Genomic DNA, 13,124 nt, shown 5'->3' with positions numbered 1-13,124 from the left:
AAAGAGAGAGAGAGAGAGAGAGAGATGTATAAATAAGAACCGTTGCCATACGCCCTCAACGCTACTGAATATATTCCTTCGACTGGAAGGATTGCAAAAAGAACTTAGGTAGAAGCGGGTGAAATCTGCCATCTACATGTATGATAACCTTGTTTTTACACAGAACCGTTGGCAGCTGGTACTCCATAGTTCTGATTACAGACTACTGGGAGGAATCCTTGGTGTTGTTGAGAAGAACGTTTTGCTGGACCATGTACGACATCCTCCACACAACCAGGATAGCCCACATTCAAACGGACCCCAGAAAGTCAGCCCCACTCACGGACAAACAGATAGAAACTCACAGAAAAATCACACCCATAGACTATCTCATATACGACTACTTCAACAGGACCTTTTGGGAACGGACAACCAAGGAAGGACCCGAGTTTTGGGACGAGGTGGCGTATTTTAAAACACTGAATCTCCAAGTAAACGACTACTGCATACGTATGCTCCCTGAAGGAGATAAAGTCTTTCCTAGCGGCAAATGGAGCCGAGAGTTTTTGGTTGACTCGACCTTCTGTGATGAACTGGACTGGACCACTGAGCAGTGGAATTCAGCCTTGTTGCTCCAACTCGAAAGGCAAAACGAAGAGTTGAGACAAAAAGAAGCCTAAATCAAAACTGGATGCTGCAAGGGCAAATCTGCATCTTATGTAAAATATCCAAGTCAGAGAATACACTTTACTCTGTAGCAGAGAATACAAATAATTAAGATACTTCATGTACTTAACGTTTTCTCAGAAAATGTATTTTTCTTTGTATCAAAGAATATGGTTTACTTTGTATCAAAGAATATGTTTATTTTGTATTTTGTATTTTGAGCTTCAATATATATTTTGTGCTGATATATGATATTTTGTGCTCCAAAGTGTCCGATAATATACTTTACTTTGTAGAACATATATAGGAGAATATACCTTACTTTGCCAGTGAGTATATCTTTTTATACTTCGTATCAAAGTTCAAAGGGCAAAACTTTACTTTGTCTTTGTATCACGGAATATACTTGACTTTGAGTCTCTAGAGAATATACATTACAGAAATAACCTAGCGGTCATTGGACATCGCATGTTGAACAGCTCGTTTATACACAAAATGCCGGTGTAGAAAATAAGTGACCGCGTCAGTTCATAGTCCAAACGTCGATAGCTGCTGCATATCAAATTTGTGGCTACATGTACTTAAAAATAGAACATGGCCTTCCTTTGAAACAGGTTAATTATAATATGCACGTCTGTTGCCTTACGATAATAAACCTGTTTTTAGTAGTATTATATGACTTCACCTTAAAGTCAACTTTATTTTGCGTAAGTTCCGACTCCCAGGCGCACTATAATTGCAAAGTAGACAATCAGGAAATTCGGGGGGACTTTTCCGGATCCACAAGCCGGGATGACTTCCTGATAAACAAAAGAAGGGCTGATTCTGATGTTCATTATTTTTGTATTGCCCCTATAAATGTCCTAAAGTGTCTTTTAGTTGTCCCAGTCTTAATTTTAGTGGTGAGTGGCCATTGGACCACAATTAATTTCGAGCCCTGACATGATGGTCGTGCTTACCTGTGGCGGATCCCCCAGCTCCCCCAGAAGTCTGTGGACGGTGCTCCAGTCAGGGACGCCCGGGGAGAACTCAGCCGGCGTCACGCTGTCAAACTCCGGCATCGTGCTTGTACAACTTGGCCGAAAAAAAAGACAGTTTGTTTATAACCAACGATCTGTAGCTACATGTAGTTTGATGGCTTCCTCTAAAACTCGAAGTGCAAGAAAACAGACTTACCAGGTGTTCCAACAGGTGTGCAGAGAAGGAGAAAGACTTCTGACCCATAACAAAGGTCAGCTTACTGCCACACCCCCTCAAAAGGCATTGGTTAATGTAACGACCAAAGTCCAGTGTTGGATAGCCTGGTCGCCAGCTCTTTGGCCAACATGCCACCCCCCCCCCCCCATTTGGTTGAATATTGCCAGAGGTGTTAGCCAACCTACTAGCAAGCTAAAGTACACCTTTGCAACCAAAGCTCAGTCGGCTTGGTGGTCACTTAGTACTGGCGAGCTGTACAATACACTATGTCACACTTTTATATTACACTTGAAAAAGAGATGCCTCTGGATGCTGTAAATACATGTACATTTTTTTTTCACCTTTCAATACTGAAACTGTTTTTGGTGGCAGAACTAAATTCTTCCTGGGTAGACTTGGACAAATTGTCAACTGCTTGATGCCACAAGACCCACAAGACCCAACTCATATCAACATTATCTGCCCCACTAGTGAATGTCAGTGACTGATGCGTACACTAGAAATACAAACATACATGAGTCAACAAGTTTTATTGTCCAAAAGATAGACAAAGTAGTAATGATTTGGTACCTTTTTATAATCTAGGCTACAATCATTTGTCCATTCTGTAAACCAATAGTAATACTAACTAAGCAATCTTTTCAAGACATACATTTCTAGTGTTGTTTAGTATGTAATGATAGCTACATTGTATCCCAATATGTCTACATGTACAATGTAATGTACTTTGTCCTAAGAAATACATACAAACACAAAAAGCAATCCTGACATTGTTGAAAACACATCATTACATTTGCAAGCAAAACAGTAAGTAAATTTTTGGCAAATTCTCCATTTTAGATGACTATGGTAACAAGACATTGAAAGAAGGTGCAATGGATGCACATAAATAAAGACCAATATTTTCAATTTTTTCAAACAGTAAGGCCCTCTTGGTCAATGTAAGACAATTTGTGTTAAGAATGTCTCGGCCCTGCTTTGATACCAAAACAGACCTACTTTATGTCACAACTGATGAGACTTGTACACATATCCATGATAGAGTTGAGTACAGCTCCAATTCGTACATTTTTCAATAATCATGATCATTGAAGAGATGATATAGCACATATTCTTATCAGGGGAAGTAACATGACTGCCCTCTGGTTCAGTGATAACACTGAGTCCACCTCAACAATATTATTTGTCTCCCAGACTTTGAACAACTGTAAACTCCATGTCAAGATAAACAGCATCTTTAAGGTTCAGCAATCATTTGACACAAAGTCAGCCATTTGCACTTGCAATTCCTGCATCTGAATTCTTTCATCTGAGAAACAAGTCACATTGTTGAGGTGGGTTGAAGTTGGTGAAATCAGATTTCATGTGTACACAAGTTGGATCAGTCTTCAGGTTACAGCGTCTGTATGATGAGTTTGCGCTTCCCGTCGTGGGTGAACCTGTTGGTCTTGAAGACGTCGCTCTCGTAGAACGCGGACAGGTTGTGGATACCGATCTGACGGGCCTGATGGGGTTGACAAGAGGAGGTGAGGACATTTACAAAATTTCGGGAAAAAATTATTGCATGGCATAGACATACTCGTGGTGTAGCTCTTCTCAAACAATCAGCCCTACAGTTTAATACTGGAAAGTTTATTGCAAATACATGCCCGAGGGCTAATTGCAGGTACAAACAACATGTATGAAAAAAGAAAATACAATAGTATGAGAGACTACGTCTATTATACTATATTCTACAACACAACATACATGGTACATGTACTAGTTTTGCTGGGTTTGACTTCTTCTTTTGAGGCTGTGGAACACACATTTGCCTACTTTTTCTATAATGTATCTAGGTTCTTTGATTGTAGTAGTAAAATTGTTTTCTCATGGTAGGAAATAGTGGGAAGTAAGGGAGCATTTTGGACATGATGGTTAATAATTTTTTTCTGTTATCGTCAAAAAATGAGCAATTCATCCCCACCTTGTCCTGCAGATCCTTCTCGGAGACCTCCACGAAGTCCTGGTCAGTGTTCCCGTAGCGGTTCCTGTGGAAGGACAGCTGCTCCTGCACCAGCTGTCGCAGGATGAAGAACAGCAGCTCGTTGTTGTCTCGCCTGAACGCCAAGTAACGGGCAAAGTTCTGTTGGAAAAAAAGGTATGTGTTTGTATTAACTACTACAAGGGAAAGGGAACTTGCTGCTGCTGTGAAAGGAAAGGTAAAAGCCAAAATTCTGTGGAAGAAAAACACCAAAGTACCCTGGTAAATGTGTCTGGATACAGTTTCACCCAACTGAAGAGGTACCCTTCTACTATCTGTGTTGGTAGTTACCATGCGTAAAGTTAAAACTTTTGATCCAACACAATAAAATTCTCTCACCTAGAGTTTTCGACCAGTCATGCTGGTCTTCTTCAGAAGACTGACCCAGTAAGGCTTGTAACGTGGCTTCTTTGAAGTGTGATGTCAACACTGGAAGAAACCACGTGACAAGCCTCACTGGGTCAATCTATCAAAAAAGACCAACTCTGTCCCTGTTTCAACGGTTTCAGAAAGTGCCAGTACACTTTCACTGCAATCCCAGTACAATTTAAGCACAGCTTTAGCACAGTTTCAGTACACTGTCCCACCTTTCTCATGCTCCTCATGACGCTGTACTTCTGCGTGTCGATGAAGCTCTCCAGCATGACGCGGATGGCCATGTTCACGTCATCCTCGTTCACGTAGTCCCGCAGGTGCATGCGGGCGTGAGCCTCCGCCATACGGATCATGGACTCGATGTGTCGTACCGTGATCGGCACACTGCCTGTGGCCTGAATGATTAGATGTCAACATTAGCACAGGAGTATGCACTTCTCCACTGTCATCATTATGTTTACCGAAGGAAAACATACTGTTTTTGCTGTTTCCTCCTCTTCTTCTTCTCCAAACCAATAAGGTCAATGACCTGAACCAGACGTCATCATGGTAACTGGTGTTGGGTTACATCATGTTGCAACTTTATAGCAGGAGACTCCTGTCACCATATATATGAATGTGTTTAAGTAATATGTAACAGACCAGACCATATGCGAAGATAAACATTATGAATTTGCTAAGCAAATATTTACCCTTCTAGTATTCTTCTAGTAGTACTCTATCTGTTATTTACCCATGCCAACTCAAATTTCCTGGTTCCCAGATATGAAAAATGGTTTCCTAGTCTTACCATGGACTCCCTGCGCAGGTCTGAGTACATGCGAGCCACCTTGTCCTGGTCCATGTTGTGCAGTTTGGGGTGAACCTTCTCCTTACTGTAGATGACATACTTCTTAAGGAGGTCCTGAGGAACTGGCTCCACTCCTGAGGTGGTCGGGGGCATCTCCTGGAGACAAACAACAACGTCTTAAATTTCAGGACAACACCAAGACAACTACAGCATGACCTCTCAGCTTTAAGCACAACTTAAAGGCATCCAGTGCAGTTTTTAGGGCTTGGAAACCAGATTTGTAAAGTCAATAGTCTAGTCACTTATCTACATACAGATTTGAAACCACCCTATCCCAATGTATATTGACCCTCACGGAGCAAAAATACCCAAAATTCTGACGGAAAATGGTTACTGGAAGGGCCCTTCATTGACTTTTAGGGTACCACCCAAAAATACAGTAGTGTCAATATCATAAAGATTGCATTATTCAGAATATTTCCAGTTTTGCTGCTCTGAAATCGCATTGGATGCCCGTAAGGGTTTAAGCAATACGACCTAACACCTGAGATTACCTTGTATGCCCACAACAGAGTTCTACAATGTTTGTAAAGTTTACCTGAAACATAAACAACTGTCTTGTAGTCTCTCTTCTGGCTTTTATCGTTCTACTTGACTCTTGGTCTTTCTACCTATAAAAGATACGCTGTAGGCTTACCTGTTGCACTCCATCTTCCCCACTGTTGGAGGGGTGGTGTCTGATGTGACTGTTTACAACAAATCTGGCCAACAATTCGTCCTGCAGTAAACAAACAATATTACATCTTAGCAACAAACCCATCACTCATAAACTTCACAATCACAAATATTAAGGGCTCAAGTACAAGCACAAATATTAAGGGCTCAAAATATTTGAAATGATGTAGAACTGTACAGTACATCTGGTACAGACCTGTACAGGGTCCACCGTATCCCTCACCACACACAGGATGTCAAATCTGGACAGGATGGGCTCTGGGAGGTCCACCTGGAGCAACAATATCATTCAGTTAAAACAAGAAAACTTATCACATTATCGTAAATATTGCTCACTAATGAGTTGGTCTTATGTGGTGATAACAGGAAATACAAATGTATTGTATAACAAACTGATACATGTTCACTGTTCTGCTGAAATTCTCTTTGCAACAGTAGTAAAACTAGTATTGCAACTAGTAGGCAACCTTTCAGAATGGAATATCTTTGTAAGGTTACACGTTTTATCACCAAATTAAAGACATTATGATGCAAGGGAAATCATGATCTTTCCAATGACATGTAAAAGTTAACTGTATCTTCAGTAAAAAAAAAAAGTTAAAAAATTGGATCTCCAAGATGGCTGCCTTGAAATCAGGAAACTGAACTTCCCAGTTCAAACTGACCAGTGTTAAGTGTCCTTCCAATAAACCTATTAAATTATAGAAGCATCAAGTCTCACATTTTCAGCAAAGGTGAGGGAGGGGTCGTAGCGACCCCCGATGGGGTTAGCGGCAGCGAGGATGGAACACCGCGCCTGTAGGGATGTGACGATGCCTGCCTTGGAGATGGAGATGGTCTGCTGCTCCATGGCCTCATGGATACTGGTACGGTCAGCATCGTTCATCTACAGAGATATCAGAAAATTAGAACAGATCACAATCTTAGTGTAAATCTACAGATGTAAGACACACTCTGGGTTTGAAATGCCAAAATCTCTCTATCCTGTTTAACATGATTTTCCCCCTAGAATTGGGGGTTAGACTGGGGGTTTTTGAAGCAAGATTTTTTACAGCTGGATGCCCTTCCTAACGCCAACCCAAACCCTAGTAGGGCCCAGGATCCCCTATCTGAGGGGGGGAAATACGTGTTAATTATAAGTGCCTTTCTCAAGGACACAACGTCTGGGTGCAACCCTGGGGATTGAACCTGGGTCTTCTTGCTTGACAGTCGGATGCTCTACCACTACACCACACAGACGCTACAAAATGTCAATGGAAACATTCTATGATTTTATTCCCTTGTGTTCTTTTGTGTTCTCACCGAGTCAGTCACTCACTAAAACTCGCATTCTCAAACCTGTCAATGAGACAGAAAGTTACTGGCTGGCAGAAGGCTCATTCATTCTTCACTCTCTCACCTTGTCAAACTCATCGATGAGACAGACGCCCCTGTCGGCCAGCACCAGGGCTCCGGCCTCCAGTGTCCACTCCCTGCTGACCGGGTTCCGCTGGACATACGCCGTCAGACCCACCGCCGATGCACCCTGGCCTGGAGAGGAGGAATGATCAAGATTTAGAATGTAGAAATGTATGTATAATACCAAGAAAGACAGTGGAAAGCAATGATGTATTGCAAAAATTAAGGCAACACATTCACAAGCAGTGACATTATCATAAAAATTCCAGAAGTTTAAAGTCACATCATGCTATTTCCAGTCACACTAGTACTACATGTATAGTAGTAGTAGTAGTATTACTGTAGTACTAGTAGAAGCAGCAGTCGTAGAAGTAGTAGCAGCAGTAGTATAGTATAGCAGCAGCAGTAGCAGCAGTAGCAGTAGTAGCAGTAGTAGTATTAGTATTAGTAGCAGTAGTATAGTTTACAGTTAATCTGCTACGCTTCCTTCCTTCTGGTACCATCTGCAATATTTTAAATGGTCAGAAAACACTTAGCTGATAAGCAAAATCTTGACCAGTAATTTTGTTCGAGTAAAATTAAGATGCCTGTCATTAAGTTCAAACCCTACCTGTAGTGAAGACAGGCCGGTGTGCCGTCTTCTCCACATACTTGAGGAACTGAGACTTGGCCGTCCCTGGGTCACCACACAGCAGGACGTTTATGTCTCCTCGTACCTTGTGCTTCTGGCCTGAAGACACAGAGAACCAATCATGACTAGAAAGATAACATTTGCAAAGCAAATGCATAATGATATTGTTTACCTTCGTATATATGGTCTGCTCTGTTATAGTGTTAATTCTTACTCAAACACATTCATATATATGGTTAGACAGGAGTCTAAATCTCTCCTGCTATAAAATTGCAACATGATATAACCCAACACTAGGTACCATGGTGACAGACGTCTGGTTCAGGTCATTGACCTTATTGGTTTGGAAGAAAAAGAAGAGGAAACAGAACAAAAACAATATATTTCCTTCGCGTGATCGGTAAACATAATAATCTGTTAAACACGGGTTTATCATTGCATGTAGACATACATGTAAAAACTGGGAGACAGGAAACTATGGAACAGTTTGTGGAAGGCTATCATACCTGGATTTTTGGCTTCTCCTCCAAACAGAGCCAAAGCCAGGGCTCTCTTGATGTCATCATGACCGTATATGGAAGGAGCCATGCTGGCAAATATCTGTAAGAAAAGCATGGCAACATTAGACTAGTGTTTCAAAGGAATCAAAAACCTAACACAAAGATATATGATCTGTTCATATGAAGCTGTAAATTACAGTGATTTTGGCCATGATATTTGACTTCTATAATACATTTACATGTAGGTACATAATTATGCATTACTGGCTGAGAGAAATATAAGCCACATGGTTCTACTTGCTAATGATTTTCTCCAAGCTCTATGTACGAGTTCAAGCAAAATAAACTTGTTCCACAAACGTTCTACCTTCTCTCCGATGCGTTCATCCTTGGAAAGCGCCACAATGGCCTTGACATCGTCGTCTGTCAGGCTACTGACGGCCAGTTTGTCATCCTTCTTGGTGATGTAGTTGGCCTGGATGACAGTGGCGAACACCGGAAAACCATTCGCCATGTTCAGGGAGCCGTCATAGTTGTTGTGGTAGATGCCGGTAAGTTCCTGCAATACAAGCAAAACAAAGTGTTGGCGATCATGAACCACAGTCCATAAGTAAAAGATACAGATCAGAAATTATTACACTAAATATATGAAAAAAAGCTATTTGGGTATTCAAATGTGGGTTCATTCAGCACGTTGACAGAACGTACTGCACCTGCGCAAAACCCAGATTTTTCACGGTTTTCGTCAGGTTTTAGGTCAACGTTGCATCAGAATTTTGCCTGTTGCAGAAGATATCTTTTCTGACTTAACATTTGGAAACTACAGATGGAATGGTAACCTTATATGCACAAATACGACCTTATGTGAGACGTCCTATACATACGTCCTATGCACAATACATTACGGGTTTTGCGCAGGTGCAGTATGTTCTGCCAGCGTGCTGGTTCATTCCAAGTTTACTTACAATCTCGTCCCCAGGTTTACAGGAGTCCACAAGGTCAGCGAGCAAGATGGCGTCTTTGGAGCGCGGCAGACGGCCGGCGGCGACCTTCCCCGGGCTCTCCTGGATGGTGATTCGCTGGTAGTTCTGGTACACCGTCTGGTAAGTGATGAAAAGTTGTACAATCAGTTATCAAACATTGACTTGGAGAACAAAAGTGTCCTCATGCAAGTTTTACTTGTTAAACTGTATTGTATACATTGGACCACAAGTTGGATCACTTAGAGATTGCCAAAGTCAAGCAAAAGAAAAAAAAGATAATCTCTAATTACCAACCCGAATTTTTACAGGACTGAAACAGGAAACACAACATTTTTTCCCTAGGCCGTAACCAGCGTGAAAGTCCTACCTGTTCCATGTTGATTTCAAACGGCCCGTTGGACTGGCACTCAGGACAGGAGCCCGGCTTGACCTCCTGGTTCTGTGTCTGGTAGAAGGGGCCGAGCACGAAGCTGCACTTCTGACAGTCATACTTGATCATGGACAGCTGGGGCAGGATTCCTGTGGTGCTGGTCACCACTCCGCTAGTACGGATCAGCTGGTTCAGATGCAGCTGTCTGTGGGACAAAAACTACTATTTTACCTCCTCCTTCAGGGCTCGAAAATCCTTATTTCAGGTATGTGCAAAATTGCACGTTTGCAAACATTTTAGGTGCAATTTGAAAAATTTATGTGCAAAATTGTATTCATTTTAGTTGCTCTACAACTGTTTTCCACCTGGTTTGAAAATGGTACTAGTATACGATTTCTTTTTCCAGGCCTGGTGACTCAGGGGAAGGATCCTGCTAAAATTATGTGAACATTTTGCATGATGTTTCAACTTAAAAATAAAAAAAAAATGAAAAGCTTTCAAATAAGAAGAAATATCAAGAGCAATAAATTATTTTTATTTTGCATATCTGTTTCTCTTGATTATTGTGCACGACATGAGTAAAATATGCTTATAAAAATAAGTTATGGCTATTCCTATCATGGATTTGGGTCAAATGTCACCCAAATGTGTACGGGACTGATATAAACTAATGTAAGGATACAATATACACCCCCACAAACTATTGGACCAGTCCGGTCAGAGGTCACGGACTGCACATGTTCTGACAAGAATACATTTCATATCCCAGCACTTCTCGCATCTTCATTCCTGGAGTGATTACTTATAAGTTCCAATATTTTCACCAACTGGACACTTATATTGGTGGCAGCGGTGTCTGGCTTCGAACTCCCGCCAGCTCTGTCTTGTGGATCGCATTTGGAGCACATTGCCGACCGACGTTCGAGCGCCCCCCTCCCCCACCTGGTTGACTCGTGTCTACCCTGCTCTACCAAGACTCCAGGTATGGCTAACCTCCGTCCGTTTACGCTAGAAGACGATGAGGAAATTACCTTTCCACGGCTGCGACCACTGTTGTCACCTTCAGAAATTTCCCCCATTCAATCCCGTGGCGCATCCGGTGTCCGAACTGCAACCACCCTCCCAGGCGCCCTCCCACGTACAACACCACAGGTGGGTCCCACACCACTGTACAATCAGTATGCTCAGTCTGCTTACGCTACAGGATCTTTTCCTGTTAGGGGTACCGTGCCCACAGCCACGTCTGTTGCTGAATCCAACACTCATGGGACCAGCCCTGCCGGGGCTTCTTACCACCAGGCTCCACCCCCTGCCATGACTCAGGACACCACCAACCAGCAACCCTCGTCAGACCTCCGCCTCAAGACAAGACTGCCGCCCACATTTAACGGCACTGATGATGACTTCACCTTGTGGCTCAACAAATTTGACCTTTATGCCACTTCCCAGAAGTACACCCCTGAGGAACGTGCCATGGCCCTCCCAACTTTCCTTGACCACCATGCCCTGCGTTTCTACCTTGGTTTGCCGAGGCAGGCCCGTGCTACCTATTCAACACTGACTCAGCGCCTGGCCACTGCCTTTTCCAAGGAACACTACATTTACACGTTCCGCCAGTCGCTCCAGGAACGAACACGCCAACCTGGAGAACCCTTGATCGTATTTGCACTTGATCTACGCAGGTTGGTAAGCCAAGCCTATCCTGAGTACAACGAAGCAGCGGTTGAGGGGCTTACCTTGGACTACTTCTTCAGGGGAATTGATCCTACCATCCGCAGACGGCTTCGCGAGGTGCAGGCCACAACAGTGGACCAAGCAGTCAAAACCGCTACCATGCTGGAACAGGCCGCTACAGCAGCTGCATGGGAGGCCAACAACGCTCATGCTGTCGATCCTACCTTCCATCACCCCGCGGTGAGTGCCGTCCGCAACGATACCTCCCTACACCGTACTGTTGCTGACCTGGCCCGCCAAGTATCAGACTTGACAGACCTCTTGAAACACCACCGCATCTCCCCCACCGATGACCCTCCGCGGTCCACGTCTCCTTTCCGTCCCCGATCCAGAGGGAGATCACCGTTCCGCTCATCAGACGCCAGCCGACGTTCTGCTCGCTCCCCTTCTTGGGACAGAACCTCACGTCGCCCTTCTTCTAGAGACAGGGACTACCACCGTCCGTCTTCCGACCGTTACCGTGCCCGCTCGCCTTCCTGGGAGCGTGATTCCCGACCTCCTTCCACTGATCGTCGCCAGAGTCGGTCTCCATCTCGCTCGGTACGTTTCGCATCATCTTCCACACAGGGAAACGACCCTCTGCTGGCACCACGGGCCGACCGCCAGTAGATCACTCCCAGGCCCGCCACGCCTCACCTACTGCTCACACTACAGCAGTCCTCGACGGACATGCCACCCGCATTCTTATAGACACGGGTTCAGCCATATCTCTAATCAGCGAAACCTTACGTGATACGATTCCTTCTCTCCGGCAATCCCAACTCAAACCTTCCTTCACCACAGCAAAATCAGTCACCGGTGAACCACTTGATGTCCTCGGCGTGTTGGACATCCACATCCGTATTGGTAACTACGACACCTGCCACCCCGTCCATATTGTGCGAGGGGCTGACCAGACTGCCCTGTTAGGATGGGACTTCTGCGTCTCCAACTGCGTAATTCTTAATGCCAGTAGAGGTACCCTCACGGTAGGGGACGAGATTGTGCCTCTCCTGACGGACACAGAACTGATTCCACAAGTCTGCAACGCATCCGTGTGCCGGATCACCACAGTCCCACCCCACGCGGTGATGGCCGTTCCCATCACCCTCACTCCTCGGGATGCCCATGGGGTTTCTCTTCCCACGTATGTTGGCATGCTTGAACCTCGCCAGCACGACGACCGCGGCCTTGCGGTGGCCCGTACCATTGTTACTACAGACAGTTCTCAGGCCTATGCTCAAGTAACCAATACCTCAGATAAACCCGTGGTTCTCCAGCCAGATACGCCCATGGGTTCCTTTTGGGCCCTCCAAGACGATGACATCGCAGATTGCCTCGGGCCATCTCCGCCCGCGGTAGCTACAGCAGGCCCACCCATTGACCTCAACGAAACTGACCTCTCCTCGACGCAAGCTGAACAGTTGCGGAAGCTGCTGGACAACTACTCCGATGTCTTCAGCACCGGACCTAGGGACAGGGGTCGAACTAACCTCACCACTCACCGCATACATACGGGTGACTGTCCGCCTATCAAACAAAGACCACACCGCACACCTATCCACCGTCAAGCGGAAATCCACAGACAAGTTGACGCCATGCTGGCAGATGATGTCATAGAGAGGAGCCAAAGTCCCTGGGCCTCTCCGGTGGTGCTAGCTCGTAAGAAGGACGGCTCGTTCCGCTTCTGCGTCGATTACCGCAAGTTAAACCAGGCGACCATCAAGGATGCGCATCCCCTTCCCAGGACCGATGATGTCATAG

General features: G+C 44.5%; 2 protein-coding genes across 2 annotated transcripts in view; one reads left to right on the top strand and one right to left on the bottom strand.

Annotated features, from left to right (window-relative positions):
* The window catches only part of LOC109476923 (galactose-3-O-sulfotransferase 3-like), a 2,552-nt gene extending 1,893 nt beyond the window's left edge, over nt 1-659 (top strand). Inside the window, exons 4-5 of the mRNA XM_019777940.1 lie at nt 1-28; nt 160-659. The exon at nt 1-28 is cut by the window's left edge and continues 340 nt beyond it. Of these exons, the coding sequence (XP_019633499.1) occupies nt 1-28; nt 160-659 (528 nt within the window). The remainder of the gene's footprint in view (nt 29-159) is intronic.
* A 1,689-nt stretch (nt 660-2,348) lies between these two features.
* Nucleotides 2,349-13,124, bottom strand: part of LOC109477195 (DNA replication licensing factor mcm2-like) — a 17,821-nt gene continuing 7,045 nt past the window's right edge. Inside the window, exons 7-19 of the mRNA XM_019778265.1 lie at nt 9,645-9,852; nt 9,260-9,394; nt 8,662-8,853; nt 8,301-8,394; nt 7,774-7,893; nt 7,165-7,295; nt 6,487-6,651; nt 5,962-6,036; nt 5,728-5,808; nt 5,031-5,186; nt 4,453-4,635; nt 3,809-3,967; nt 2,349-3,346 (exon numbers count right to left, since the gene is read on the bottom strand). Coding sequence (XP_019633824.1) covers nt 3,236-3,346; nt 3,809-3,967; nt 4,453-4,635; nt 5,031-5,186; nt 5,728-5,808; nt 5,962-6,036; nt 6,487-6,651; nt 7,165-7,295; nt 7,774-7,893; nt 8,301-8,394; nt 8,662-8,853; nt 9,260-9,394; nt 9,645-9,852 — 1,810 coding nt within the window. The 3' untranslated portion in view covers nt 2,349-3,235. The remainder of the gene's footprint in view (nt 3,347-3,808; nt 3,968-4,452; nt 4,636-5,030; nt 5,187-5,727; nt 5,809-5,961; nt 6,037-6,486; nt 6,652-7,164; nt 7,296-7,773; nt 7,894-8,300; nt 8,395-8,661; nt 8,854-9,259; nt 9,395-9,644; nt 9,853-13,124) is intronic.

This window comes from Branchiostoma belcheri, unplaced genomic scaffold, assembly GCF_001625305.1.
Source record: "Branchiostoma belcheri isolate BF01 breed outbred unplaced genomic scaffold, Haploidv18h27 scaffold4, whole genome shotgun sequence".
Classification (NCBI taxonomy): Eukaryota; Metazoa; Chordata; class Leptocardii; order Amphioxiformes; family Branchiostomatidae; genus Branchiostoma; species Branchiostoma belcheri.
The sequence above is the reverse complement of the archived record's forward strand: the minus strand, read 5'-3'. Positions and strand labels throughout refer to the sequence as shown.